This window comes from Camelus dromedarius, chromosome 13, assembly GCF_036321535.1.
Source record: "Camelus dromedarius isolate mCamDro1 chromosome 13, mCamDro1.pat, whole genome shotgun sequence".
NCBI lineage: Eukaryota > Metazoa > Chordata > Mammalia > Artiodactyla > Camelidae > Camelus > Camelus dromedarius.
The window spans coordinates 57,754,965-57,782,438 of record NC_087448.1 but is presented as its reverse complement, the minus strand read 5'-3'; the positions used below and the strand labels follow the sequence as shown (position 1 = coordinate 57,782,438).

Genomic DNA, 27,474 nt, shown 5'->3' with positions numbered 1-27,474 from the left:
ATGCAGTGAGGGGAGCACAAAGGCGGGGTAAATGGCTCCGTTAATGACAGTGTGGGCCAGGCTCTAGAGAAGGGAAAGCAGGAGATGCTGGCTTGACATCTCTTACTACCCACCTTGTGGTTCCTTCCATAGTAATGCCCCTATAGATGGTCTAATCACAGAAGAGAAGGTGGGCGCTAGATTGCTGACCACACACCTATACGTTCATTTAATGCATTACCTCCCTGGGGCACTTTAATTTTTAATGGATGGAAGGAGGGAAACACAGAGAAAGGAACTGATAATGCAGAGAAGTAGGTGTGTGAGACCCATGTTAATGCGAGTGTTCGGGGCAGGGAAGATTCCCTCACACCTCCCAGATGGCCCTACCCAGTCCTCAGGACCCCATCACCAGGGAAGGGAAGTGCTTCTGTGGGTGGAGCTCTAATGCCACGCCCCTTTCTCACGCTACACAGAATGGGCAGTTGAGAAGTTTGTGGAAACCTAGAACTGTGAGCTTGTGGACCATTAGGGGATTATGCCATGTGTTCTAAATGGCCTGCCATGTGAGGACAAGCCACAAATGCCCTGTTAACCACACTGTGGCCTTTTCTGGAATGCTGTCAGCCTCCTGCAGTCCTCCAGGACTGCCCAGAGTGGAGGAGAATGGTTGCCCCACAGCAGGACAGGGGCAGAGATGTCTCCTCCCCTCTCCAGCCCTAGCTGTCTCTCGCTGGCACTGTCTGAGCGCCCCCCCCACCTCCCATTCTGAGTCTTTTCAGGAGCCACAGGGTCTCCACTCACACCCACCCACACTTGCCAGGCTCGCGATGACCTGCCCCATCCCAAGCTCCATGGACAGCAATACAGACTGGAGGATGGGACCATGACCTCAGAGAGTCACCAAACCTGGAAAAACTACAGCTGGCCTTCCTTAAAGAAGCTGATTTTCCAAACCTCTCCTCAGGACTTTATTAGATCTTTTGAAGCCAGGAGACAAATAAGAGCATATTTCCTTCAGCACCTGGGGTCACCCTGGACTTGCGTCCCAATCCTGCAGAGCCTGGACCCCGTGGCCCGCACCTCCTGCGCTCAGGCCCTGCCTCGGGAGGTGGCCGGCGACTGTGGCCCCCCATTGACGTTGTGGTGCCCGCCTTCCACCATCTGCTCCTCAGCAACGTGGCCGCCATCTTCCACCCAGAAGGCCTTCTCCTCCTCCCAGAGGGCATTCTCTTCCTCCCAGAGGGACTTTTTATCCTCCCACAGGGCCTTCTCCTCCTCCAGAAGAGCTCTTTCCTCTACCCACAGGGCCTTTTCTTCATCCCACAGGGCCTTGTCCTCCTGAAGAAGGTTCCGGTCTCTTTCCCATAAGGCATTGTCCTCTTTCCAGAAGACCTTATCTTCCTTCCAGAAGATTCGGTACTTATTCCAAAAGGCTTTCTCTTCTTTGCGGAAAGATTTTTCCGTCTCCCAGAAGGCTTTTTCCTCTTCCCAGAAGGTTTTCTCCTCTTCCCAGAAAGGTCTCTCTTCTTCCCAAAAGCCCAAGATCTGGCACCTGAAGGCATGGATCTTGCCTCGGAAATTCCACATCTCTTCCCTGAAGTCTTCTATTTTCTCACGAAAATGTTTCATCTCTTCCCGGAACGCCTTTTCTTCCTGCAGCTTGTGGATTAGTTTCTTCTGGCGAATGTTGGATGAGGAGACCACCAGAGACTGGAAGCAAGCCAGCCCCATCCATTTGCTCACCTTGAAGGGAAACATCATCCTAGTCAGCCAGGATGGCGGAGGGGCTGCGATGGAAGACAGGGCGCTGGCCAAGTGCAGGTCTGCTGGTCCAACCCTGTGGGGGCACCAGAGAGAACACGTCCGTGAACAGCATGTCCCAGAGGGCAAGCCCTGGAGTTGGCACCATTTAACTTGGGAAATTGTAACCATTGTTCTCTTTGTCCCCTTGGTGGTATTTGTGAGGGACGAGCTTTGGTAGAGAAAGGCACTGGGTGGTCATCACTTTGGGCTGAAGAGGTGGTCAATACATTCATGCTCAAGGCTGCCAAAATAACAGACTATCAGCCAACAAGGGTAGTGGCTCTCAACGAGGGTGTCTGAACAGACGAGTGTGACGTGACCACTTGAGATGTGTCACAGTTATGTTTTGCTTTGAAATAATCAAGTACACAGCCCCAAAGTGATGTGTGTTAAATCCACCAAAATACATTGAAAGTGTTGGCTCTCTCACTTGGGAATTGCTTATAACCTTCTGATGGGCATGCTCCCAGCAGGGAATGTGTGCGTGTCCTCTGTTAACAAGCCACATGGGAAACAGAAGATGAGACCCACTGAGTTCTTACGAACAGAGCGGCCTGAACATTCCTGTGCCTGTAACTTGGTCACAGTTCAAAAGTTTCCACCGGGTATGTATCTGGGAGTGTAAGCAATCCAATGACCATGACAATAGAACGGAATTAAAATGTGGGGGTGTATTCGTGCAAGGACAGCATAGCCACGTGGAAGAATGTGGGTGAATCTTGTAAACATAATGATGAAAGAAAGAAGCAGGATCAATGACTTCGAAAGAAAGAGTTCCAAAATAGGCAAAATGAAACTCTCTTGTTCAAGGAAATATACTTGGGTGAGAACACAAAAAAGACAAGCAAGTAAGTGAGTCCCATTAGGTCAAGAGAGTAATTACTTGTGTGTGAGGGATGGGGTGGGGAGGTAGGAGACTAAGGGCTGTGATTCAGTGAGGACACGAGAGGGGCTTCTGAGGGGCGAGTAGGACTGTGTTGCCTTACTTGGTGGCAGTTGCATGTGTGTTCATTATAAAAATGTGCTAAGTTGGAAATGGGTGTTTTATGTGCTCCAGTAAATGCATTGTGTTTCACAGTAAAATAAAAGCTAGGGAGAAAGAAAGAAAGAAAGGAGAGAAGAAAGGGAGGAAGGAGGGAAGGAATGAAGGAGAGAAGGAAGGAGGGAAGGAGGGAGGGAGATTTCCAACCATTGCCATTATCTGAGGTATCAGATATCAGAACCATCCACAAAAATTCCAGGAACAACAAAAGGTGGGTTAAGAGATGAGGAAGAATTCTGGAGGTGGGGCAGTGGTTAGAGTGCGGGGAGGACAATGGGTACATACACATGGCAAGGGCATCAATTTGCATGTTGAGCTTTCTGGAAGCAGCTGCCAGGGTGTGGCCTCTCTCAGTGGGTCCCACCAAGTACCATGCTGTGGAGCACCTTCAGACTTCCTGGCTTTCTCCTTTTTCTACTTTCTGACTTGGGAGCAGGGAGTCGGGGAGAAGGAAGGACACACAGCTGGGGTGTGTGTGTGTGTGTGTGCACACAGTGAAGACATGGGAGCTACGCTGTGGACAGCTGGTGGCATCACCATCCACCCAGTCACACAAGCCAGTCACACAAGCCAGAAGCCTGGAGCTCAACCTTGACTCCTTCCTCAAAGACTTCCAATTAATGATCAAGTCCTCCCCCTTAGGATCTGTAACATTTCTTGAACCCACACCCTCTGCTCCATCTCCTTGACCACAGCCAGCTCAGGCCAGAATGACTGTAACAGCCTAACTGGTGGATGGTATTGATTTTATCCATCCCTACACTGTAGCCCCAGGGGTGATTCTAAAACACTGCCTGTCACATCCCACCTGCTCACAAACCTTCGAAGACCCCCTGGCCCAAAGGCCAAATCCAAATGTCTGACTGAGGCCCTCTGCAGCCTGACCCCTGCTTTCTCCCCCTTCACTTTCTACCCAGTGTCCATTCAGCTCTGCAGCTAAGCCTCAGTAGCTTCATTCTCTGGACACGACCTGCAGTTTGCAGCGTCTACACCAGTGGACATGCTGAGTCCTCTGCTGAGATGACCTCCTCCTGTTGTGGGCTTGAACTCCTGCTCATCCCTTCCCCTCTGAAAGCTCCTGAGACCCTCCAGTCAAAGTTTATCACCACCTCCTTGATGCTACCTGTCCCTGCACACTCTGACGTTTACGTGTCACACTTCATTGAAATCAGATGTGGACCCGCCTTGCTGCTGTTAGACGCCCAGTAACCCAGCATCTAATATAAAGCTGTGCATATCTGGGGTCATTGACAAAAATGTTGGTTGACGTGAACTGAGTTTTGTTGAGTTTTGGAACTTTGACTACTCACAGTGTAGTGTGGTTGTCTTATTCCTGCTATTTATGTGACTGTTAGTATCTTGAGGTGGGGGAAAGCACCTCCTTCAAGTCCTCACATTTCTTTCTTTCTGCTGTGAGAACACAAGTGTTTGCTGAAGTGGGTTAGGTAGCTGTGAACAAAGCCTCAGGGTCAACTAGAGTTGTCAGATAGCCGTCAGCAACAGCCAGCCCTCTAACTATAATTCGTAATAGCAATTCCTACCTGCACATTTATTCAGCCCTTTAATGTAGGGCACTTTACCTGTGTGACCTGTTTAATCCCTTCACACTGTAAGATAGGTACCTTGCGGGGTAGGGACCATGATCAACCCCATTTTATTACATAAATAGGTTAAAGACCTATTTTTTAAAAAGACACAAATGAACTTATTTACAAAATTAGAATCATAGACATAGAAAACAAACTTATGGTTACCAGAGGGGAAGGACGTGGGGAGGGATAAATTGGGAGTTTGGGATTTGTAGATACTAATGACTATATATAAAATAGATAAACAGCAAGGTCCTACGGTATAGCATAGGGAACTATGTTCAATATCTTGTAATGGCCTATAATTGAAAAGAATATGAAAAGGAATATATATATATATATGGATAACTGAATCACTATGCTGTACACTAGAAATTAATACAACGTTGTGTTAATTTCTACTGCAATTAAAAAAAAACCTATAAAAATATCTAAGTAGATTAAGTCAAGACTTGGAAAGGCAAAGGTCATGTTTAGAAGTATGTTGTGCAGTCAAGCAGTGCTACTTGTGAACACCGTCGGGCTGATGTTTTCACTGTGAGTGTGTGTGTGTGTGTGTGTGTGTGTGTGTGTGTGTGTGTCTAAGAGGGAGAATCTGTATCAAGCACTGGACTGGTTGAGAATGTTAGCAACTTGGTCACTCATTTGAAATGAAAACTCTCCTCTCCTCATACACCCCTCCTGCTGGAGGAAACTATACAGACACCCACACTAAAAAGCAATTTAAAAACACTGAATGTTATCACTAAAGGTAATAACTATATATTTTCAACAAACAACAAAATAAGGTTCATGAAAGTCCCCTTTCATGTGTGAGACCTGTCTGTCCCCAGCGTGTCCGCTGCACAATAAGGAAACGTTTGTGCAGGCTTCTGACTTTCTCCTGCAGTGGTTCCTGGACATACCCCAACGCCCAAAGTGACCACCTTCCAAATTACGCTGAAGCTTTATTTCTTACGCTGTTAGCATGCTTGCTCTAACTAGGGAACTCAGTGAGTTCCCTTTTCCTTTTGTCACAGATACCAACTATTGCCCAGTTCTACATTTCACCCTGTCCAGGTTTTTCTGGCCTTTTGTGGCCTCACATATTCCGCAGGTATAACACCGATTGTTGCCTTGGGCGGGCTTTCTTTTTAGGGCTGCTCCCCACAAAGGAACAGCGCGTGTCTGCATTTATCAAGAGGAGAGCTGAGTGGAGAAGTCAATTCAGGGCCGCTGGCTCAGGCCATGGAGCCCCTTGAGAACAGGACAAACTACAAGCTGTGGGTCAGTTAGCACTCAGATCTCACCGTATACAATTTCTCCCCTGGATCTAACTCCCCGCTTAGGCAGCAGTAGGAGAAATCTGCTTATGACACTTGCTGAATAAATATATCATAGAAATACACAAATTATGAGTCAAGTATTGAGGGACAGCCCTTTCCTCAGAGAATCTTCGTTCCTACTTGGGGAGAAAACAGAACAAGCAGGAACATCCTCAGCTTCCAGCTCACCCTCCTGACACCCACATCCATCTTTAATGCCCTCCTCTGGGCTCCTGGCCAAGGCCCTCTGTCTCCTCCCCGCTTCAGGGTGACCTTGTTTCCTCCGTGGTCCCTCACTCACGGGTCTTCCCCCTCCTCCCTCTGCTCATTCTCAGCTCTCAGCACTCAAGCATGCCCAGGTCTCTCTCATCCTCTCAACCCAAAACAGAATCCTTTAACTCCCTCTACTAGCTGCTTGCTAGCCCTCTTCTCCTTAAACAGACTTCTTAGAAGAGCAGCCTACAATCTGACCACGATTCCTGGGTTGCATATGCACCCTCATCCTACAGCAACCCCCCAACTCCCCTGAAACCTGCTGAGATCACCAGTGACCTGCTAGCTGTTTAGTCCTTATCCTACTGACCTCTCGGCAGCATCTGGCATGAATCCCTCTTGATGCCTATAACAGCAGGCCATTCTGTTCTCCTCCTGCCTCCCCAATGGTTCTTTCCGAGTCTCTTTGTGGACTCTTTTCCCCAACAGAGTATACTTTATCATCTAATGCAGTACCTACCTCCCAGAGCTCCTATGAGGAATAAATTGGGTATGTTGAGTGCCTAGCACAGTGCCTGGCACACAGCAAGTGCTCAATAAATAGGAATAATTCCATTTTGTGTCATTTTCAGTCTCCTGTATGTGCATGCCAGGACAATCACAACCTGCCCCTACAAACCATTTTAGCCGTCTCCCCTGATGCCTTAAACTCTGGCCACCTGGAATTCCTCAAACGTGCCGAGTTTTCCTCAATTCCATGCCATGCTGTTCTCTCTCTCCGGCTAGTCTTGCTTAAATCCACTTCCTCCAGTTAATGCGTCAAGACTCAGATAAGGAGTCTCCTCTCCCAAGGCAGCTTCTCCTGAAACTCCCCCACCAAGTTCAGACTGGGCTTATGCCCCTCCTCTCCGGCTAAAATCACTTCATCTCCCATCTCTGTATCCAGCATCCCGCACAATGTCTGGTACATAATAGATGTTCAGTAAACGTCAGCTGAATGAATGGCAAGCATTCTGGGTTAGAATTTTGGAAAAAATTTATCTCCAAAGTTTTTCTCGTGACCACTTAAATTATCTTTGAGAAAGAGGTAAAATAAGTACAATATCAAATATGTAGGTAAGTATTTAGATATAAAGTAAACATTAAACAGTTTTTACTGTTTAATGTACCTCTATAAATATAAAAGCATGAATCAAAGAAACACGCTTAATCCTCAATCTTATATTCCAAAGCTAGGAACTAATTTTTAAAGGAAATGTTATGTATCACGCTATGCTTAGAACCAGTACTATCCAGTCTAAAGCCAACAGTTACTTACGGCTTAGCTGTTTCCCAACTGGGCAAGTCCTGCAGCCTGCAGAGGGCAGGCAGTCATTGTCACATCAGATCCCTAGTGATGTCGTTTTCACAGGCTCCCCTAACACTGTCTGCAATGACCACCCCATCCCACCCCCGTCCCCTCTCAGTCCTGACTCACAGAGTGGAGAGGGCCAAGGTGGGGCCCCAAATGAAACAGAACTTGAAGGGTTTGAAAGACCTCGTCTTCCATCTTTGACTTCACCAATAGGCTGGCCCTGTTGATGACTCACAAATGATTGTCACCTCACATTCTACCTGGATTGTGTCCAGGAGCAGGCTTCTGGGAAATCACCTTCCAGTGGGGGCTCCTATATGAGGAATCATGTCTCTTGCTGCTTTAAGGTTCTCTCTCGTCTCTTGTCTTTTGACAGTTTAACTATGATGTATCTAAATGTGGGCTTCTTTGAGTTTATACTACTTAGAGTTTGTTGAGCTTCTTAGATGTACAGATTTGATACAAATTTCCCTCTAATTTAAGATGTTTTTGGTTATTTCTTCAAATATTGCTTCTTCCTCTTTGTTTCCCTCCTCTCCTTCTAGGATTCCTAGTACACGTATGCTAGCAGCTTGCTGGTGCCCCATAGGTCTCCGAGGCTCTGCTCATCTCTCTTCATTCTGTTTCCTCCCTATTGCCTAGACTGGATAGTCTTTGTTGACCTCCCTTCAAGTTCACTGATTCTTTATTTTACCACTTCAAAGCTGCTGTGAGCCCCTCTCTTTTTTATTTTTAACACCAGAATTTCTATATGGTTCTTTTTAAAACATAATTTCTGTCTATTGATACTCTCTGTTTGGTGATACAGCATTCTCATGCTTGCCTTTAACTCTTTAGGCATGCTTTCTTCCAGTCCTTTGATCATATTTATAACTGATGCAATATCTTGGTTTAGTACAACATCTGTACTTCCTCACAGAGTCTTTAACCAAAAAGAAGATAACTCAGAAAATAGTTATTGGCTATTGTCCCCCCTGTGTACGAGCCATTCTTTCTTGTTTCTTTGCACGTCTCATACATTTTTGTTAAAAGTAGATGTTTAAAATAATATAGTTATATTACAAATGATACAGTGTGGCAACTCTGGGAATGAGACTCCCCCTCCTCAGGTTTGTTGTTGTTTTAGTTATTGCCGTTTGTTTAGTGACTTGCCTGGATTAATTCTGCAACGTCTGTATTTTTTGTTGTGTGCGGCCACTGAAGTCTGCTGCGTTAGCTTGGTGGTCAGCTAATGATGAATTAAGAGTGCTCCTTGAACTAGTAGGTCTCCCCCTTTGCTGAAGGGCCTTGTGTGTGTGTGTGTGTCTGTGTGTGTCGGGACATGCCTTCAGTGCTCATGCAGGTAGTTTACAATTCTGCCTTGTGCAGGGCCTCCAGGTCAGCGGGAGGTGAGAAATCATGGCCTCCTCTGGCCTTTCTGGGCATGTGGACACTCACATGCATGTGACCTTCCAGATTCCCAGAAATATGTCAGAACTCTTCAAAGCCTCCATCTTACTCTCCAGTTTTTAAGTTATTGGTCAGCCTCTTATTAGCCCCAGCTGGTAACACGGCCCCAGGCAGCTGTGATAAACAATTACCACTAATTTTTTTTTTTTGACAAATGCCCTGAGGCTTAGCCCTGTTTGCACAAACTCAGCATTAAGTCAGGTCAAATAAAGACAAGTCCCGGGGGTGGAGCGTTTCAGTGAACTGCCAGACAAGTCAACTCTTGACGATTGTTTGGAGATGAGGAGTTGGGGGGCTCTAAATCCATCTGTCCCCTTACTTAGTCATTCTAAGTGTCCTAATTCCTTGTTTTTTAGCCATTCTTTTCTGACACAGAAGGTTGCTGTAATAATGGAAGCAGCAGATAGTCCAAGTCGTGACTGGTATTGTCGTGGGGAAGTCAAGGAGGAATAGAAAGCCACAAAGAGTATTTCCAAGAGAGATTCAGCAGGTGGTCAAGTGGTGGCAAGGGATGAAGATGGGGGAAGTAAGGACAGGTCTTAAGTGCCTAGAAAGTGATTGTGCCCTGATTAGAAATTTGAAGTTCAAATGGAGTTGGTTTAGATGAGTTGGTGGAATATTTTCACCTCAAATCTTGGGATCCTCAGTGATTCACAATTCATAAAATGTCTGCTACTCCAAGGAAACCTTACAGTCTCTGGAGGAAATAATAAATGAGATTATTGTTGCTAAATGTGATCGGGCACTGAAAATAAATTGGTCCTCAACATTAATGAGCTCACAGAGTTGGAAAGGATAAGCTTCCCGCTCCATACTTTGCACCAAATCAACAGCTTCTGTTCACTCAAGATATGGGGTTTAGCTTAAATTTTGTTCAATACTTATTATTTTTAAAAATAGTGTTATCATTCTTGTTACTTTTCAAAGCAATACGTGTTCATTGTTTAAAAATATTGGAAAATAGAAGAAGAAAATTAAAATCATTCGTAATCCCAACACTCAGAGGTAACCACGGTGCACATTTTGGGGTACAGTTTTCCAATCTTTTTCCTTCCCTTACAGTTAGATATATTCTAAACAATTGGTTTTATGTTGTGCATAATCTTTGTGGCTTGCCTTTCCATGTAATAATGTATCACAAAAATTTCCCCATTTCTCTAAATATTTCTGAGAGCAGGATTTTTTTTTTTTTTATAACTGCAAGAGTACACATCCCTCTACTTTTGGAAATTGATTTCTTCCATTAGGAAGATAGATTATTTCCCTGGAAGAGTAGGTCAAATTGGAAAACTGCTCACAAATGAAGACAGTGGCAACATAATTAATCATCACGGCCCGTGGCCTCAGTCTCTGTATTGAGAGAAGAGAATTCTTTCTAGAAGCACTAGTCATAGAAAGGGATCATTCATGGGAAGTCGGCCTTGGAAGGCAGACTCTGTTTTGTTCCTGCTAAACCCACTGTGCTCATTTTACAAAGTGCTTCTCAAATCAAGCAGAAAAAGATCAACAGCCTAACAAATGGCCAAAGAATGTGAATAAATTAATTGCAGACAAGTGCAAATGACCCTTTAACATATGAAAAAAATTCCAACCTCAATGATAGGGAAATGCAAATGAAAATAAATATTGTGTTTCTCTCCTATCAGCTTGGCAAAAACACAAATTTTAACAGTACATTCTGTTAGCAAAACTCTAAGAAATTAAGCCCTCTTATACAGTGCTGGTAGGAGCACAAAATGTCATAGCCCCTAGAGAGGTGAATTGGTTAGTGTCTAACGAAATTATAGATGCATTTACCTATACACTCAGCAATTCCCTTTCTAGAAGTCTGCCCCACAGGTGTACTTCTACAGGTAAACAGTGGTGCTCGCAAAGGTTATTCAGTTCATTAGGGTGCCCTTTGTAACTACAAATGATTGGAAATAATCCAATTTTCCAGCAATAGGGAACAACTTGAATAAACTACAGCATATCCACACAGCAGAGTACTACACAGCTATAAAAACTGAGCAAAGGTTTCCACGTGCTGATATGAAGAGAGCTCCAAGATATATGAAGTGAAATACAACAAGGTACAGAGTATTGCTACATATTGTATAAGAAGGAAGAATATATACCTATGTACTTGTTTATGTTTGCACAAATACTTGATGAAAAACATCAAGTTAATAAAATGGTTATTTAGGATGGGAACAATGGAGGAGGCAGGGGTAGAAGCAAGGCCCCTTTGTGAATACCTTTCTAGGAGGTTTTGGTCTTTGAGTGATGTAAATACATTACTTATTCTGAAAAAATATTCTTAAAATTGGGAACAAACACATGAGCATAACCATATATCAAATAGTACTATATCGGTACAGAGGAGGAAGGGTTTATTTCAACTAACTTTATAGTAATATGTTTTGACTCTGTCTCCTTAGGAGGATTTAATCTAAGGACAAAAAGGACTACAGAGAAATTTGGAATTTCAACTTGGTAGTTTTATTTTTACAGTAGTGCCGGTATTGTTGTTTTGAAACTTTATTATATGACAAAGCATGTAAGTAATTGTGGTAATAACATTCAGAATCAAGATTTTCAGTGTAAAAGAAAAGGAATTACAATTATAAAATCAAGCAAGACACATAAAATGCTATATAATATTACATTTAAATTTAAAAAATGTTCATGAACTCATGACTTTAAAAGGTATGCATCGCATACCTCTGCTTATTGTAATGGACTGAGAGCAACAATATCCCAGAAGCCACGAATATCCCTGCGCACAGGTCTTAGTCCCTTATCCTCTACTGAAATGAACCAGGGGTCCACTGATAAATGACTGCTTCTAGGTCTAGGAAAAGGAAGGTACAAACTGAACCTGGGACATGGTTTTCCAGAAATCAAGGACACTGTCTTGTCATGTCAAAAGGAGCCAATCTGAGTAGGTTCCCGCTGACCAAAACTGTGAGAACTTGACCATCAAAAAGAATAACATTTGTGGTTAATTGAAATCTATTCAATCTCTAAAATCCATGACTCCATAATGATACTAACAATTTTAAAAGACAGAAAAACTCATTGATCACCATTGAAAGTACAATTAAGGCTATTAACATCTCTGAAAATTTGAAAATTAAAGAAATATTTGAAAATTAAAGGGCAATTTAAAGAATGAACAATGTATACTGCCTTTCATTTAGAAACTGTAGACCAAATTACCAAACAGCCCCAGCTGATGTGGGAAAGCTTTGCAGAACTTTGGCTAATATATGCACAAGGAGTGATGAAATCAGAGAGAAGCCACTATTTCACATTCCTAAGGATATTTTTCGCATTTTTCGTATGTATTTTTCAAAACCAATAGATGAATGATTGATGGGGAACTAGACATTTGTATTGCTCCAAATAACGCCACAGATTCTATGTCTAAATGAAATGTACCAATACATGATGGAGAGGACAGGCTTTCTTCTTTAGCGGTCAGTTTAGCACCATAAAGTGTGGGTCAACCATATGTCACATGCCTCTAGATGTAATACAGTGTGACTGTCTTACATATGTAAGCGTCTAGAAGCAGAGCCTGAGGTCCATCGGGGATGAGTTCTGGGGAAAAGGAGAATGAGGGAAGGAGGAAAGGAGAGTAGCAACAGCCTGATCCAGTGGGAGCTGGGGAGCATGAACTGTCCCACAGGGGTCGCCTGCCCCGAAGTCCAGGTCAAGGCCTGCAGGCTTCCCCTGGGCATTGCATGCCACCATTTCCATGGCCACAGCCACGCTGTGTTGGTAAGAGGGCACCATGTGAGGTCCCAGAATGTAACCTCCATGAAGGTGGGTATTATGAGATGAATTGTGCACCTCCTCAAATTTCATACGTTGAAATCCTAACCCCTCAGAAAAGAACTGTATTTGGAGATTGTGTCTTTAAAGAGGAAATGAAGTTAAAATGAGGTCATTAGGGTGAGCCCTAATCCAGTACAACTGACTGGGGTCCTTATAAGAAGAGTAAATTAGGACACAAATACGTACAGAGGAGAGACCATGTGAAGACACAAGGACAAGTGTCATGTGAAAGGCACTGCATCAGAAGTGTGTTCAGGGTCCACTGGGGGTGCACAGAGGAGAAAGGGGCCAGCTTTTCCTTGATTGTTGATTGGAGGTGCGGAGTAAGCAGGAGACAGCCGAGGGAGACTTCAGAGAGGAGGTCTGGGCTGAAAGTGGGGTGGTTTTCCAGGTTGTTAGTGGGGAGTGTCGCCCAGACAGAGAGCAGCCCACGAGAAGGAAGGAAATGCTGGGATCCTGAAGCTCTTGTTCTGTGTGACTTCACAGCACCCTATGGATGCTAGACAGTTGCTGAAGGATTCTGAGTAGGCGGGTGCATGTGGAGGCATGTTGAAAAATAAAGGGCTGGAAAGATAGGTTGAGACCAAGTTATGAACATCCTTGACTCTATTCCTGAAAAATCCTCTTGGTAAAATAAAATTAAAATATTATTTAAAATCTATTGCAAATCAACAAATGACATCGTGCTTGATGAGAAAACACTCAGGGCCTACCGTGTGCCTGTCATGTGTGTCACTGCACACTGATAGCTGTACCAACTGTTCACCACTGGCACCTGTTCTGGTTGGTTGGTTAATACATTCACATTGTTGGGCAACCATCACCACCATCCATCTCCAGAACTTCTTCATCTTGCAAAACTGAAATTGTACCCATTAAAAAAACCATCCCCTGCTCCCCCCAGCCACTGGCAACCACATTCTGCTTTTTGTCTCTGTGAATGTGACTATTCTAGGTGCTTCACATAAGTGGAATCATACAGAATTTGTCCTGTTGTGACTGGCTTATTTCACTTAGCACAATGTCTTCAAGGTTCATCCAGGCTGCAGCATGGGTCAGAGTTGACTATCTTTTCATTCTTCTTCTTCTTTGAACGAGTTCAGGAGACAGCCTGCTTCTCTTTTTCTTAAATTATCTTCAGGAAAATTGTAATGCTGAGGAAAGTCAAAAAGAAAATGAAAGTCTATTGAAAATGCTTTCTGATTCAGGTGGAACTTGAAGGGAGGGACCCTGATCATTTTCTCCCAAATTAGGAAGCCGGCAGGATTAGTAGATGGTAAATATAGAAAAAGTGACTCAAATAGAAGAGTGACATCAGGATGGAAAGTTCTCTAAGGAAAAGCACGACAAGAATGAGAATGGTTACACAGATCTAGTTTGTTTGAGAATAACACATGATAAAAGACAGCCTTCTGCACGGTTGGGGGAGGAGGGTAGGAACAAACACTCGGTAACAGGGGAGTCAGTATTAATTGGTTCCCTGATCGCTCCTTATATGGTGCACAACTTGGTCTTCGGCCAATTTTAATACCTTCCTTCATTTCCGTGCCTTCTGTCAAGAAGTCAGGCATACCCTCATTAACTCACAGGCTCCTTTGTAATTAAACTCAGGCATATGCTCATTAACTCATTACTCTTTTGAATTAAAATTCCTTATGGGATACATTGGACTTTTTGAAATAATCCTTTTACTCCTGGTGTCTGGCTTGGAGTGAGCACTCCTTACTCAATGAATGATTGAGCTCACTTTTACCAGCAGGGACCGGTTATGTAGGTCACCTCAAGGCTTTCACGGAACAACACGCATAATAAAATTTATGCTCTAAATTCAACTTTTGACTCAACTCTACTAACATGTGGCCTTCATTCATCTGGCAATGACTGGAGTGGTCAAGAGCGTGGCCTCTGGATCACATTGCCTAAGTTCAAATTCATTATACACTTAGTAGCTAGGTGACCTGGGGTAGTCACTTAATCCCTCCTTGCCTCACTCTACTCACCTGTGAAATGGGGACAATAATAGCACATACCTTGCTTTGGGCAGTATTTCCAAGAGTGATCGTCCACTCATTTCCAACAGTAGCTCCTTCCACTCTGTTGCTCATCTCTGGGCTGCCCACCTCATCTTCTGTTCAACTTTTCCATTCTTCCATCACTTTTGTAACTAATTCCCCACATTAAATACCCTCTGTTTTCTTAAATGTTAAAGCTATTCTTATTATTACTGTCATTTAGCCTCTGAATCTCATAATCACTTTCCAAAGACTCCTGCTTTTTCAAAAAATGTCTCTATCTCTGTAAATATATATCTGATTTAGGAGAAAACATTCTCTGACCCTTTGCTATAACTACAGGGGCATCGGGAAAAGCTACCAAGAGCCTGGCCATGATTCCTTCTCTCACTGACCTCCCAGGAGGACTGCCTCATAACCTGAAGTCTAGTCTCTTTTGCCCCCTGGGCTGAAACATGCTCAGAAAGGGCTGCTGTCCTTCGACCGGCTCCAGGCTGCGATGGTGGGTCAGGGAGTCTTAAAGCTCTGCCCTCCCTGCTCACAATCCCCACACTTCAACTGGCTCAGGGGGAGGTGTGGCCAAACGTTGCAGAGAAGATTCAGGTCACCTTACATGCCATCCTTTCCTCCGAGAGGTCCTCCTGCCTCCACCCCACCCCACCATGTGGTGTGAAGTCAGCAGCCTGGATTCAGGGTTGGAGATCGGCATGGCCAGGACTAGGGTGAAACAAGAGAGGCACCTGGGGCACAAGATTGAAGAAGACGTTACCCTCAGGGCCATCAAAGCCATGCAAATGCAGGGTCAGTGTTTAAAAGGAGCCCCTCCTGACATTATGTACAATAGGTACCTCTCTGCCCCACCTGGTCTCACCCCTGTAGACCATTCTTTTCCATTAAAACAAAACAAAAGTTTGACTGTCAGGGTTGGAGGATGCCTTTAACGTGATAGGGCGTCACTGCTTCTCCAAGTGTGGTCCAGGGAGAATTTAGCAGGTTCTGAAATGCAAATTCCTGGGTCTAAGCCCAGACCTAGAGTTTCAGAATCTTTGGGAGGTGGAGCAGGAATTTGCATCTTAATACAGAGCCTCAGGTACCTAAAAACCAATGGTTGAGAACTTCTGCTTGATGCTTACTTGTCACAGGCAACACAGCCTCCCAAAGCTGGCTGCTTCAGGTTAAAGACAACGACAATTAGAGTTTATCGTCCTGGGCACGATTCTGCCTCCCTGTAACTTCACTCAGATCTGGAGTCTGGAATGACGCTGAATAGGTTCCATCTCTTTTCTACACTGCAGTCTCCAAGCACTTAAGGCGGCTGTCAGGTCCTCAGCCCATTCGAGGACCTTACGCCTCCTTACTGGAGTCCCCGCTCAGCCAACTCTTCCTCGCAAGCCACCAGCACAGAGAGCGAGCAAGAACGGAGAAGAGGCTGCTAAACAGGCTTGCACTAGCGACTAAAAAAAGTCACGGCACTGAAATGAAATGTTTCCAAAATGGAGTAATTTATAACTCCACTAAATTATAACTTCGGCGCTGAACTGTAACAGCCCACCTTTCAGAACTTCCCGGGGTTGCTCTGCTGCCCCCTTCCGGCGCCGCGATGCACTCCGGGCGTTAGCGCTGGCGGTGGGGCTGTGCTCTCCCCGCACAGAGGAGTGGGAACGGGAGATAATCCGTCCCTCCCGGGGAAAAGCCACGAGTTGCTGTCGTGCTGCGGGAGAGAAATCCGAGGCGAGAAACAGAGAAAGGAAGCGTGCGGCCAGGAGCAGGGGTCCCACAAGTGAAGAGGAGCCCGTGAGATGTAGCCCTGAACCCCGATGACCCCACAGTGGCCGAGTTCGGCCCAGTTCGGGATCTGGCTCTTCAATAAGCTCAGGTGAGTCGGGACAGCCCTGTGCAGCCTTTCAAGTCGGAGAAATCATCCTAGCAGATGGTTTCTCAGAATCATTCACAGGCAGATGACAACGCGCTGATGTGTGCTTCCTGGAAAGGGAATGACTGCATTGTGAAAGCGCTTTTCTTAATTGTGCGGAGGGAAAGAAAATCATAATCTTCACTGAGTCTAAGGAAAATGGTTTTTCTGGTGGAGAGAATAGTCGTAATGGAACAATGAACTTCAGGTGAAAGCAAGTTATGCTGGGCTGTTAGAAACAACTTGGTAACTACAGGGCAGTGAGGAGCGATCATCTATTGGGGCAGAGCTCAAGGAAGTACATTTTCCATTTCATAGGAACCAAACGATGAAAGACACATAGGGAAGTGGTGGGGTCACTCAGGCACGCAGTAAGTATGCCCTAACCTCCACGGAATTCATGCAGGATGGAATAGTTAGGAGGGAAAATGGAGCATCGGATACATAAAAAGCTACAGATAATAAAGGATTTGTGTCCTGGGCAACTGAAACATCTGTTGGAAATATTCAGCGATTCTGATTTAACATCTGCCTTTGGGGGAATAGGTATGGAGATGGTTGATGTTTAACATTTAATGTTGTTCAAAACCAAGCAATGAGCTGGGGTTCCTCTCGTATCTATTTTAGAAATAAACTGTCTAATTTACCAAGTCGATCACTAAAAACCACAATCACAATGTCAAAGATGTGCTCAGGTTGGAGCTCTGAGGTGAAAACAAGTAATGCTAAATACTGATGCAGTGCTAAATGTTAAGAAAAACTTAGGCATCTTTAGATACAGGCTCACTGTTGAATTAGGACACAAACCAGAGGTTTAAGGTAAAGTAGTATTTTATAAATGTGAACACTAAAACTAGGCATGTTAGGTATAAAAGGGTCAAATGCAGAATGATTGCATTTTGAACTAGGTAATTCTTTGTTGTAGGGGCTGTCCTGACCCTTACAGGATATTAACAGCATCCCTGGTCTCCATCCACTAGTCACTAGCCACCCCCTCACCCCAGTCATGACAATCAAAAATGTCTCCAGATATTGCCAGATGTCCCCTGGGAGGCAAAATTACCCCTGGTTGGTGACCACTGAGATACAACAAGTGGACTGAAAGTTGAAAGTATGTTAAGAATGTCATTTGGTGACTATTATCAATTAATTCCCTGTTATCAATTAATGCCTTTATTATCACTAAATTTCTAGGGGAGAGCACAACAGGGGCTATTATCACGTCTTATTGATGCTGAAGGCAACAGGAGACAACCCATCACTGTTTTAACACAAGTCACTGTTTATTCCCACTGGAGAGAAGGGGCTGCCTAGCCCACTCCCCCAATCTCTTCCTGCTTCAGGTTTCTACCAGATAGGAAAACTTTCTACTAAGCAAGAAGTATATTCATTTTCTTAGTAGTTAGAAAGTTTAAAAGTTGCCTAAAATGGTCCTTACCACCATCATTAGCATGGATCTACTCTACTGAGCATCTCCTCTATATAGGGGGTCCACCCTCTCTTAGAAGAGCTTCCATTTTAAAGGGCTAGGGGGTGTGTGTGGTTCGATTGTGTGGGTTTTGCATGTTCCCACCATAATAGTAAATAGGTCTTTCAGAACATATATATTTTGTTTTTGCTTCTGTTTTATGTTTTGACTCCCTTCAGCCATTTCTCATTTCTATATCGCCAGCCCCATGCCTGCCACCTCTGGCAACCACGGCAGCCACCAATCTGTTCTCTGTATCTATGAGCTTGTGGGGTTTTTTTTTAGAGTTCACAAATAAGAGAGATCATATGGTATTTTTCTTTCTCTATCTGACTTATTTCACTTAGCATAATGCCCTTGAAGTCCATCCATGTTGTTACAGATGGCAAGATTTCCTTGTTTTATATGGCTGAATAATATTCTATTACATATATATACATATATATACACACATACCACAATTTCTTTATCCATTAATCCACGGATGAACTCTTAGGTTGTTTTCATTTCTTGGCTATTATAAATAATGCTACAATGAACATGGGGGTGTATATATCTTTCTGAGTTAGTGTTTTTGTTTTCTCTGGATACACACCCAGAAGTGGAATTGCTGGTTCATATGGTAGTTCTGCTTTTAATTTTTTGAGGTTAACTCCATCCTGTTTTCCACACTGGCTCCACCCATTTACATTCTCACCAACGGTGTATGAAGGTACCCTTTTCTCCACATCCTCGTCAACACTTGTTATTTCTTGTCTTTTTGATAATAGCCCATTCTGACAGGTGTGAGGTGATATCTCATGGTGGTTTTGATTTTCATTTCCCTGATGATTAATGCTGATGAGCGTGTTTTCATGTACCTGTTGGCCATCTATATGTCTTCTTTGAAAACACGTCTGTTCAAATCTACCTACTTTTTAATCATATTTTTTTTCTTTTTTGCTCTTGAGTTGTATGAGTTCTTTATATATTTTAGATATTAACTCCTTCTCAGATATATGATTTGCATATATTTTCTCCTATTCTGTAGATTGCTTTTTCCTTTTGTTAATGGTTTCCTTTGCTGTGCAGCTTTTTAGTTTAGTGGTGTAGTCCCACTTATTTATATTTACTTTTATTGCTTTTTTGTTGTCAGATTCAAAAAATCATCTACGAGGAGCTTGCCACCTACATTTTCTTCTAGGAGTTTTATGGTTTCAGGTCTTACATTCAAGTCTTTCATCCATTTGAGTTCATTTTGTGTATGATGTAAGACAGTGGTTGAGCTTCATTTTTTCATAAGTAACTGTCCAGTTTTCCCAACACCATTTATTGAAGAGACTGTCCTTTCCCCATTGTATATTCTTGGCTCCTTTGTCATACATTAATTGACCATACATGTGTGGGTTTATTTTTGGCTCTCTATTCTGCTGCATTGGTCTATGTGTCTGTTTTTATGCCAATATGTTTTAATTACTATAGCTTTGTAATAGAGTTTGAAATCAGGAAATGTGATGCCCCCAGCTTTGTTTTTTCTCAAGATTACTTCTGCTATTGGGGTCCTTTGTGGTTCTATACAAATTTTGTAATTGTTATGTTTCTATGAAAAATGATATTAGAATTTTTATAGGGATTGCCTTATCTGTAGATTGCATCAGGTAATATGGACATTTTAACAATATTAATTCTTCTAATCTATAAGCATGGAATATCTTTCCATTTATTTGTATCCTCTTCAATTTCTTTTCTTAATGTCTTGTAGTTTTCAGTATACAGATCTGTTATCTCCTTGGTTAAATTTATTCCTAGGTATTTTATTCTTTTTGATGCAACTGTAAATGGGATTGTTTTCATAATTTCTCTTTCTGATAGTTTATTAATGTATAGAAATGCAACAGAATTTTGTGTATTAATTTTGCATCCCTTTTTTTTTTTTTTTTTTTTTTTTTGTGGGGAGAGGTAATTAGGTTTATTTATTTATTTTTTATAACAGAGGTACTGGGGATTGAACCCAGGACCTTGTGCATGCTAAGCCCGGGGTCTACCACTGAGCTATGCCCTCCTCTCTGTGTATTGATTTTGTATCCTGCAATGTTACTCACCTTGTTTATTAATAGTTTTAACAGTTTTTTGATAGAATCTTTAGGATTTTCTATATATGATATCATGTCATCTGCAAATACTGAAGTTTTTGAATGCTGAAGAAGTTTTACATCTTCCTTTACAATTTGGATGTCTTTTATTTCCTTTTCTTGCCTAGTCGCCCTGGCTAGGACTTCAATACTATGTTGAATAAAAGTGGCAAGAATGAGTTTCCTTGTCTTGTTCCTGATCTCAGAGAAAAAGCTTTCAGGTTTTCACCATTGAGTGTGATGTTAGCTGTGGGCTTGTCATATATGACCTTTATTAGGTTGAGGTGCATTTCCTCTAATTCCACTTTATTCAGAGTTTTTGTCATAAATGTTGAATTTTGTCAAATGCTTTTTCTGCATCTCTTGAAAAGATAATATGATTTTTAGCCTTCATCTGGTTAATGTGGTATATCACCATGACTGATTTGTGAATGTAGAACCATCCTTCCATCCCTAAAATAAATCTCACTTGGTCATGGTGTGTGATCCTTTCAATGTATTGTTGAATTTGGTTTGCTGATATTTTGCTGAGGATTTTTGTGTCTATATTCACCAGGGATATTGCCTGTAATTTTCTTTTCTTGTGGTATCCTTCTCTGATTTTGGTATCAGGGTAATGCTGGCCTCATAAAATGGATTTGGAAGAGTTCGACAAGGATTGGTATTAATTCTTCTTTGAATTAATCGGTTCTGGACTTTTTAGTGGGGGAGGTTTTTTATTACTGATTCTTACTGGTTATCAGTCTGTTCAGATTTCTTATTTCTTCATGATTCAGTCTTTGTAGGCTGCATGTTTCTAGGAATTCACCATTTCTTCTAAGGTGTCCAGTTTGTTGGTGTATAATTGTTCATAATGGTGTCTTATTATCCTTTGTATTTCTGTGTTATCAGTTGTAACATCTCCTCTTACGTATCTGATTTTATTTATTTGAATCTGCTCTCTATTTTTCATGGTGAGTCTAGATAAAAGTTTGTCAACTATGTTTATCTTTTAAAAGAACCAGCTCTTACTTTCATTGCTTTTCTACTATCTTTTTAGTCTCTATTTCATTTATTTCTGCTCTAATCGATGTTATTTCTTTCCTTCTGCTAACTTTGGGCTTCATTTGTTGTTCTTTCTCTAGTTCCTTAAGGTGTAAAGTTAGGTTGTTTGAGACTTTTCTTGTTTCTTCAGGTAACCATTTAACCCTATGAACTTCCCTCGTAGAATTGCTTTTGCTGCATCCCATAAATTTTAGTATATTTCTATTTTTGTTTGTCTCAAGATATTTTTTATTTCTCTTTCAATTTCTTCTTTGACTGTTGGTTTTTCAGTAATATGTTGTTTAATCTCCACATATTTGTGAATTTTTCAGATTTCTTCTTGTAACTGATCTCTCATTTCACGCTATTGTGGCCAGAAAAGATGCTTGATATGATCTCAATACTCTTAAATTTATCAAGACTTGTTTTGTGGCCTACTGTGTTGTTTAAGGCACATGTTTGCTTATTGATTTTCTGTTTGGAGGCTCTATCCATTGATGTAAGTGAGGTATTAAAGTCTCCTACTATTATGGTATTGCTGTCTGTTTCTCCCTTTAGGCCTGTTCATATTTCCTCTATATATTTTGGTGCTCCTGTGATGGCTGCATAAATATTTACAATTCTTTAAGGTATGACAGAATTAGCAGCATATCATTCTTTTTTACTTCTCATCCATCTTGCTAGCTTATAAAATAAGGGGCTTGCAGGGATAAGAATGGCCTCATTTATAGGACAGATCTAATAACACCTGTAGCTTGTGTAGGTTTGTCCTGTTAGATGCCACCTCACTGGGTCTGATGTTACTACCAAGAAGTGTATCACTGGTTTTTCAGAATTGGTGTTTCTACCATTATTTGCAGTTTGTGACTAAAGCAAGCAGTCAATTTGATATTAAAATTTTAAAAAATCTCTCTGCATCCCTACACAGGTTTTGGGGGGGGGTTTCCTTCAAGGTTCACAGGAAACTAAAGCAGTTACCCCAGTTAGTGGCCTAAGGTACAAATGTTTGCGTTATGATGTAACACAGACAAGTACAGATGGTTTCCACTATCTGTGGATTTAAACACTGGAATATCTTGGGTTGTAGATATGATAGGAACCACTCAATGTGTGATTTTAAAGGAAATGTATGCCTTTGTGGCAACTCCGTCACACAAGTGTGAACCGTTCGCATTTATTTCTCCTTGCTCTGTTATTCCCCTTCCCTGATGTAGGAGGGAAGAGTTGCGGCCCCTGGCCAGATGTGAGGTCCACACCACCCCTGAGAAGAAGATTCCACCGGCTTCCAAAGGATATTTACATACTGCATCCCTGGTACCTTGAGCCTGTGTTACTAAAGTTCACAAGTCCTAAAACTCCAGAGGGCCGTCTGAGGGCAGGGGTGCAGGGTGCCTGGAACTGAGATGGGAGGTGAGGTGTGCAGGTACCTATGTTCTGTAGTGTTGCCAGGGACACGGGGATCAGGTTTCTCTCCCTCGGACACCCCAGCAGGTGATGAGACTCGCACAGAGTGCGTGCTTGGTGTCGTAACAGGGGACACACCTGTCCTTTACCTGGAAGAGTGAGGTTAGGAAAGACCCTTAGGAGCCCTGCTGGGCCGTAACCCCCTCCCGCCCTTTAGGTAACCAGGCTTGGCCTCGGGTATAGGATGAATGTTTTTCTAGATGAGGTTTTAGTGGCTTAGCTTACGTGGCACACCCATGGTAATCGACCTCAAAAAGTGTGTCACCAACAAAAAAAACCTGTAATTCATTCAGTAAGCAGTTGGCCATGACTAGGGGCCTTCCTCCTGTTTAACAGTAGGCTGTGCACCTGGCAAACCCCATCAGTTGAGAGAACTGGTCCAGTTTCATGTCTGTGAAAAGCCACATAAATGATGGGAAGGAGGCTGCAGTTTCCCTGATTTTCTGCGTGTAGGGACATCAAGGCGACAGTTTTTGCACATTGTAGAAAGAAAGCATCCTCATGAAGAGACATTTGGATAGTAGTTCGCAGAATCATTCATTAAGTATATATTGAAGACCTACTCTGTGCCACAGTCCCATCTACCACAGTTGCTTCCAGAAAGGCAGCAGCAGGAGGCAGAATCATCAGGGGGCTAGCTGGGAATCGCCCAGCACTGCATTCTGTGCATTCTGTGGGGAAGAAAGGGTGTGTGACACCCACGTGCTCAGCTCTGATAACTCCGTATCCCATTTTCTCACTGCAATCAAAACTATGAAGGCCAATTCTGGTCAAGTGAGAGCAGGCATCTCAAGTTTAGCAGATCTTATGACCCCTGAGTTCCTGTCTAGCTGTGTGACCTTGGGCAAGTTCTTAACTCCTCTGACTCTCTGTTTCCTCATCTGTGAAATGGGCCGATACTCCTTACCTGGTGAAATCTGATCTCGCATCCCCAGGACTAATGGAGAAGCCACACCGACCTCCGTGCAGCCTCTCACTCTCCCTGGGAAGCCTTTCTGTTCTGAGTTTCTTCCCCTTTCCTCCTGCTTCATGGTAAGGAGGAGAGACTGGGCTTGGAAGTCACAGAGACAAGGTTTCAAACAGAGTCACAGAAACCTCACTTCAAATCCCAGTTCTCCACTCAGTAGTTGAGCGGCTTTGAACATGTGAACTGACTGAATCCCAGTTCTGCCTGTAAAATACAGCCAGCCTGCCTCCTGGGGAACAGGGAGGACGAAATGAGGTGACTCTGGAAGACCTTGGCAGGGCACTGGTGACCTGCATCTGGTTTCACACTGACCCCTCTCCCATCACCTTGACTCTGATTTGCTGTCAAGGGGCTCCTGCAGACACCGAGCCGGGTTTTGAGTGTGACATGTCCTAGAAGCAAAGTGATAGGGAATAAAAGCCCCATATCTCATTGTAATCCCTGGAGCTGAAGGCGTCGGCTCAATCACCCTCCCTGTGAGTTAGCAGAGATCAGCGGGAGAGAGAAGCTGGCAGAGCGAGGGCAGCCTGCCAGGGGGCCTTCTGCCAACGGGCCCACGCTGGGCGAGGGCAGTGGAGTAGATCTCAGTGAGCGCAGCTGCAGACGGTGTGTGCTCCTCCTCCATCGTCACTTCCACCTCTGTCCCTGCACCACAAATACCCCGCCACTGCCAGCATCCTCTGCACGAAGGCACTCCCACCAGGAGGGCCTGCAGGCAGCACTGCTGAATGAAGCAGCGCCCTAGTCTGCAAGCCACGGCATACCAGCAGTGATGCCTTTTAGAAAGCCTGCTTGCAAATGGAGCTGTGCCCATTCAGGACAGGTTCCCGGAGGGACTTTGTGTACGAAGCGAGGATGTTTGCCCCGGGTCCTGACCGCATCAGCCAGCACCCCCGGGAGCCGAACTCTCCCAAGCAACGAAACAGTAGAACATTACAGAACTCTCCCACACCCAGGCATTAGGGGCAAAGGGACAGAGCCCCCCTCCCCATCCCCCAGCCTAATGCCTTTGCAGGGCTACCACCTTCCCTGGGCGGGAGAATTTGCTGTCCTACTCGATTGGTTGGATTTTTGTTGTGTATTTTGAAAGTTATAGCTATTTCTTCCAAAGAAGGGAAGCTCTGTCTCACAGTGTCAACTTGCTCAGATCATAGCAGGTCCACAGTGGAGCTGGGATGGGTCTCCAGGCCTCCTCGGTCTCTGTCCAGGTTGCTGTGGTCAGGTCCACGCTTATCCTTCCTCCTGGGACCTCGGCGGGTGGTGTTGTCACAGAGGAGGCTCCATGTGTGAGCGGCAGTGAGAAGGGCTCCAGTTCTGTCAAATCTGGGCTCTGCCAGCTGCCGGCCCTGGCTTCAGAGAGAATGTTAACCTATCTAAGTCTCCGAGGCTCCACCTGTAAAATACAGTTAATAGTACTTCTCAGGGTTTGGGGGAGTTAAATACGAGAAGATGTAAATGAAGCGCTAACACAACACCTGGCACGCAGCAAGTGCTCAGTGAGGGACACCTGTTATTACCCTGTCCTCTAAACCCTGTGCTTTCCTAGCTGTGCATCAGTGAGCAAGCCTCTTGACCTCTCTGAGCTTGGTTCCCTCATCTGCAAAATGAGGGGTGTTTCTCGGAGTGGCTAACGAGGCCACAGCTGGAGGCTGACCAGCCTTGAAGCTGGCACCCAGAGTCCAGGCTGACTGAGGCCACCTGCAGGTGCAGATGACACACAGGGAAGTGGTTAATTGGAGCCGAGTCGGCCCTGCCACAGGTTTTCTAATAAATTATGTTTGATTCCCCAGAACTTTGTCGGTGAGCAAGAGCAATGCCAGGAGGTGTGGAGAAGGCATGTCATCGGTGCATTTCTAAAATTGCCAGCAATGGTGAGTCATGGCTCTGAGAAGTGCCCTCGTTTTGAAGGATTTGGGGCTCTGAGATCACATGACTTGTTCAAGCCCAGAGCGAACCATGTGGATGGTCAGTACGTGGCTCGGGGTGGCCCCAGGGCAGAGCTGGGAGGACAGCTGCCCTCTGTTGATGCCCCGACATCCACTCCTTGCTTATGACTGAGGCTTCTTGTAGTGCACAGGACATGTTTTCAACATAATAAGCGTTTGAAAAATGTTTGCGTGAATGGAGTCACTGATAGAACCAACGTATAATGGCAGCAGAGCTGGGAGATATGCAGGGAGATGTGAATGGATTTGGATAGGGGTAGCTTCCCCAACCCTCACCTTACCTTATCTCCTTGCCACGTTGGACTTTCCCCCATCAGCTCTTGGGGGGCCCTTAGTGCCCAGAGGGGTTGGGCCCCATTACAGAAGGCCCAGTTATATCATGACATTTGGAACATCCTTAAAGCAAATCCTAGGTGCTGCGCTCCTTGGGATGGAAGCATTTATCTCATGGTGAGATGTGAGGTCTACCTCTGATACAGATGAAATGCGAGTAAAGGGAGCCTTGTAGGAAGCCTTACGCAACTTATCTTAGAGCCGTAACAATCGGAAACAGCAGGGGCAGGTAGAGTGGAATAAGGTAGAAGGTCAGGGGAACAGGAGAGGGCAGATGGGTGCCTGGTGACTACGGCATTGACATGCTGACGCCCATGTCAGGTCACTAACTACCCCCCCAACTCCTCCCAGGACATCTCACTTGCTGCTGCATCCCGGCACCTCCAGTGGTGCCCAGCACATAGTAGGAGCACAGTCACTGGCCACTGAGTGCCTAGGTGGGCGGATGAATGAAACACCAGCTCCTAATACGAACTTCCCCTCTAGCCGACGTGCCCACATCTCACCCTCCTCAGGCACAGCCTGACACTTTACTCCCCAGAATGGCTCTGGGACCCACGGTCCCCTTCACCTCTGGCGCACCCCTATTGTCGGGGGGCCAGAGTGGAGGCAGTGGTTTTAGTCGTCTGCACAGGGTCTCTGACACTCTGACAGGAAGGGCCTGTTCACTGCTCTCAGGGGGAGGAGACACCGTGGGCTGTACTGTGGCTCTGTATCCCCCTGAAATGAACTCCCCGCTCTCCGACCCCCCACACGTCTCACCTGGTGACGCAGCAAGAGCCCTGATGGCACTGGCAGGTTGGCCAGAGAGGAGGCATGACTCTCGAGGTTTCCCAGGAAAGGGGCAGTGTCCTGGCTGTACAGGAAAGACCCCAGTCTTGGTCCTCAGCTCCTCAAATGCCCTTGAGAGGTGATAGGAAGCTTTTGGCTGACCTGCCCTATCTGTGGTCTCCTTGACCTCCCCTCTGCTTTCACCCCCCATCTTGCAAATGACTCTGCCTTCAGCTGGGACTTTGGCAGGGCCTCCTATGTGCTCTCCCTGCCTCGTGTCCGGGCCCCTTAGCACAGCCCCCACATGTGGCCAGAGTCCCTCCCTCCCAGTGACGCCCATTCCTGCAGAAGAGAAATGAACTTCAGATCCCTGAGAAGCCCCTTTGTGAGCTGACCCCTGCTCCCCTCACATGTTGTCTCCTCTTCCTCCCCTTCTCACACTGGAAAATGCAGCCGGACAACATTTTTGCTTCTCCAAAAACTCCAGGCTCCCTCTGTCCCCTGGGCCTTCCAAAGTGCATTGTTGGTTGGAAGGGATAAACACTAGTAATTATGAAGTGGAAAATTGGGGAAAACTCTGACTGGGGTACAAAATTAACATCACCAACGAGGGACAGATGGCTGTCCGGTGTAGTGATCTGGCCAAGAAGACACGACCTTAATCCAAACACAAGGGAAGGGAGGCAAACCCACAGTGAGGAATGTTCTTCTAAGAGAGGGTGCAGGGGACTGCTGTCTTAGTCCTTTGGCCGCTGTAACAACTTACCATAGACTGGGTGGCTTGTCAACAACAAAGGTTTATTTCTCACAGTCTGGAAGCTGGGCGTCTAAGGTCAGGGTGCCAGCATGGCTGGGTTCTAATGAGAAACCTCTTCCAGGTCGCAGACTGCTGACTTCTGACCGTAACTC

The 27,474-nt window shown here is 44.6% G+C and overlaps 2 protein-coding genes across 3 annotated transcripts in view; one reads left to right on the top strand and one right to left on the bottom strand.

Annotated features, from left to right (window-relative positions):
• Positions 1–27,474, top strand: part of TMEM272 (transmembrane protein 272) — a 69,161-nt gene that overhangs the window by 25,185 nt on the left and 16,502 nt on the right. The window contains exons 1-3 of one of the 2 annotated variants that reach the window (XM_031465957.2): positions 15,759–16,446; positions 22,299–22,398; positions 25,306–25,386. In XM_031465957.2, coding sequence (XP_031321817.1) covers positions 25,329–25,386 — 58 coding nt within the window. In that variant the 5' untranslated portion in view covers positions 15,759–16,446; positions 22,299–22,398; positions 25,306–25,328. Of the gene's footprint in view, positions 1–15,758; positions 16,447–22,298; positions 22,399–25,305; positions 25,387–27,474 lie in introns of those variants that run through there. The other variant, XM_064492903.1, reaches the window with a different exon arrangement.
• CCDC70 (coiled-coil domain containing 70) lies at positions 1,072–1,740 on the bottom strand. The gene has a single exon (XM_010982399.3). The coding sequence runs from the start codon at positions 1,738–1,740 to the stop codon at positions 1,072–1,074; it is 669 nt and encodes a 222-aa protein (XP_010980701.2).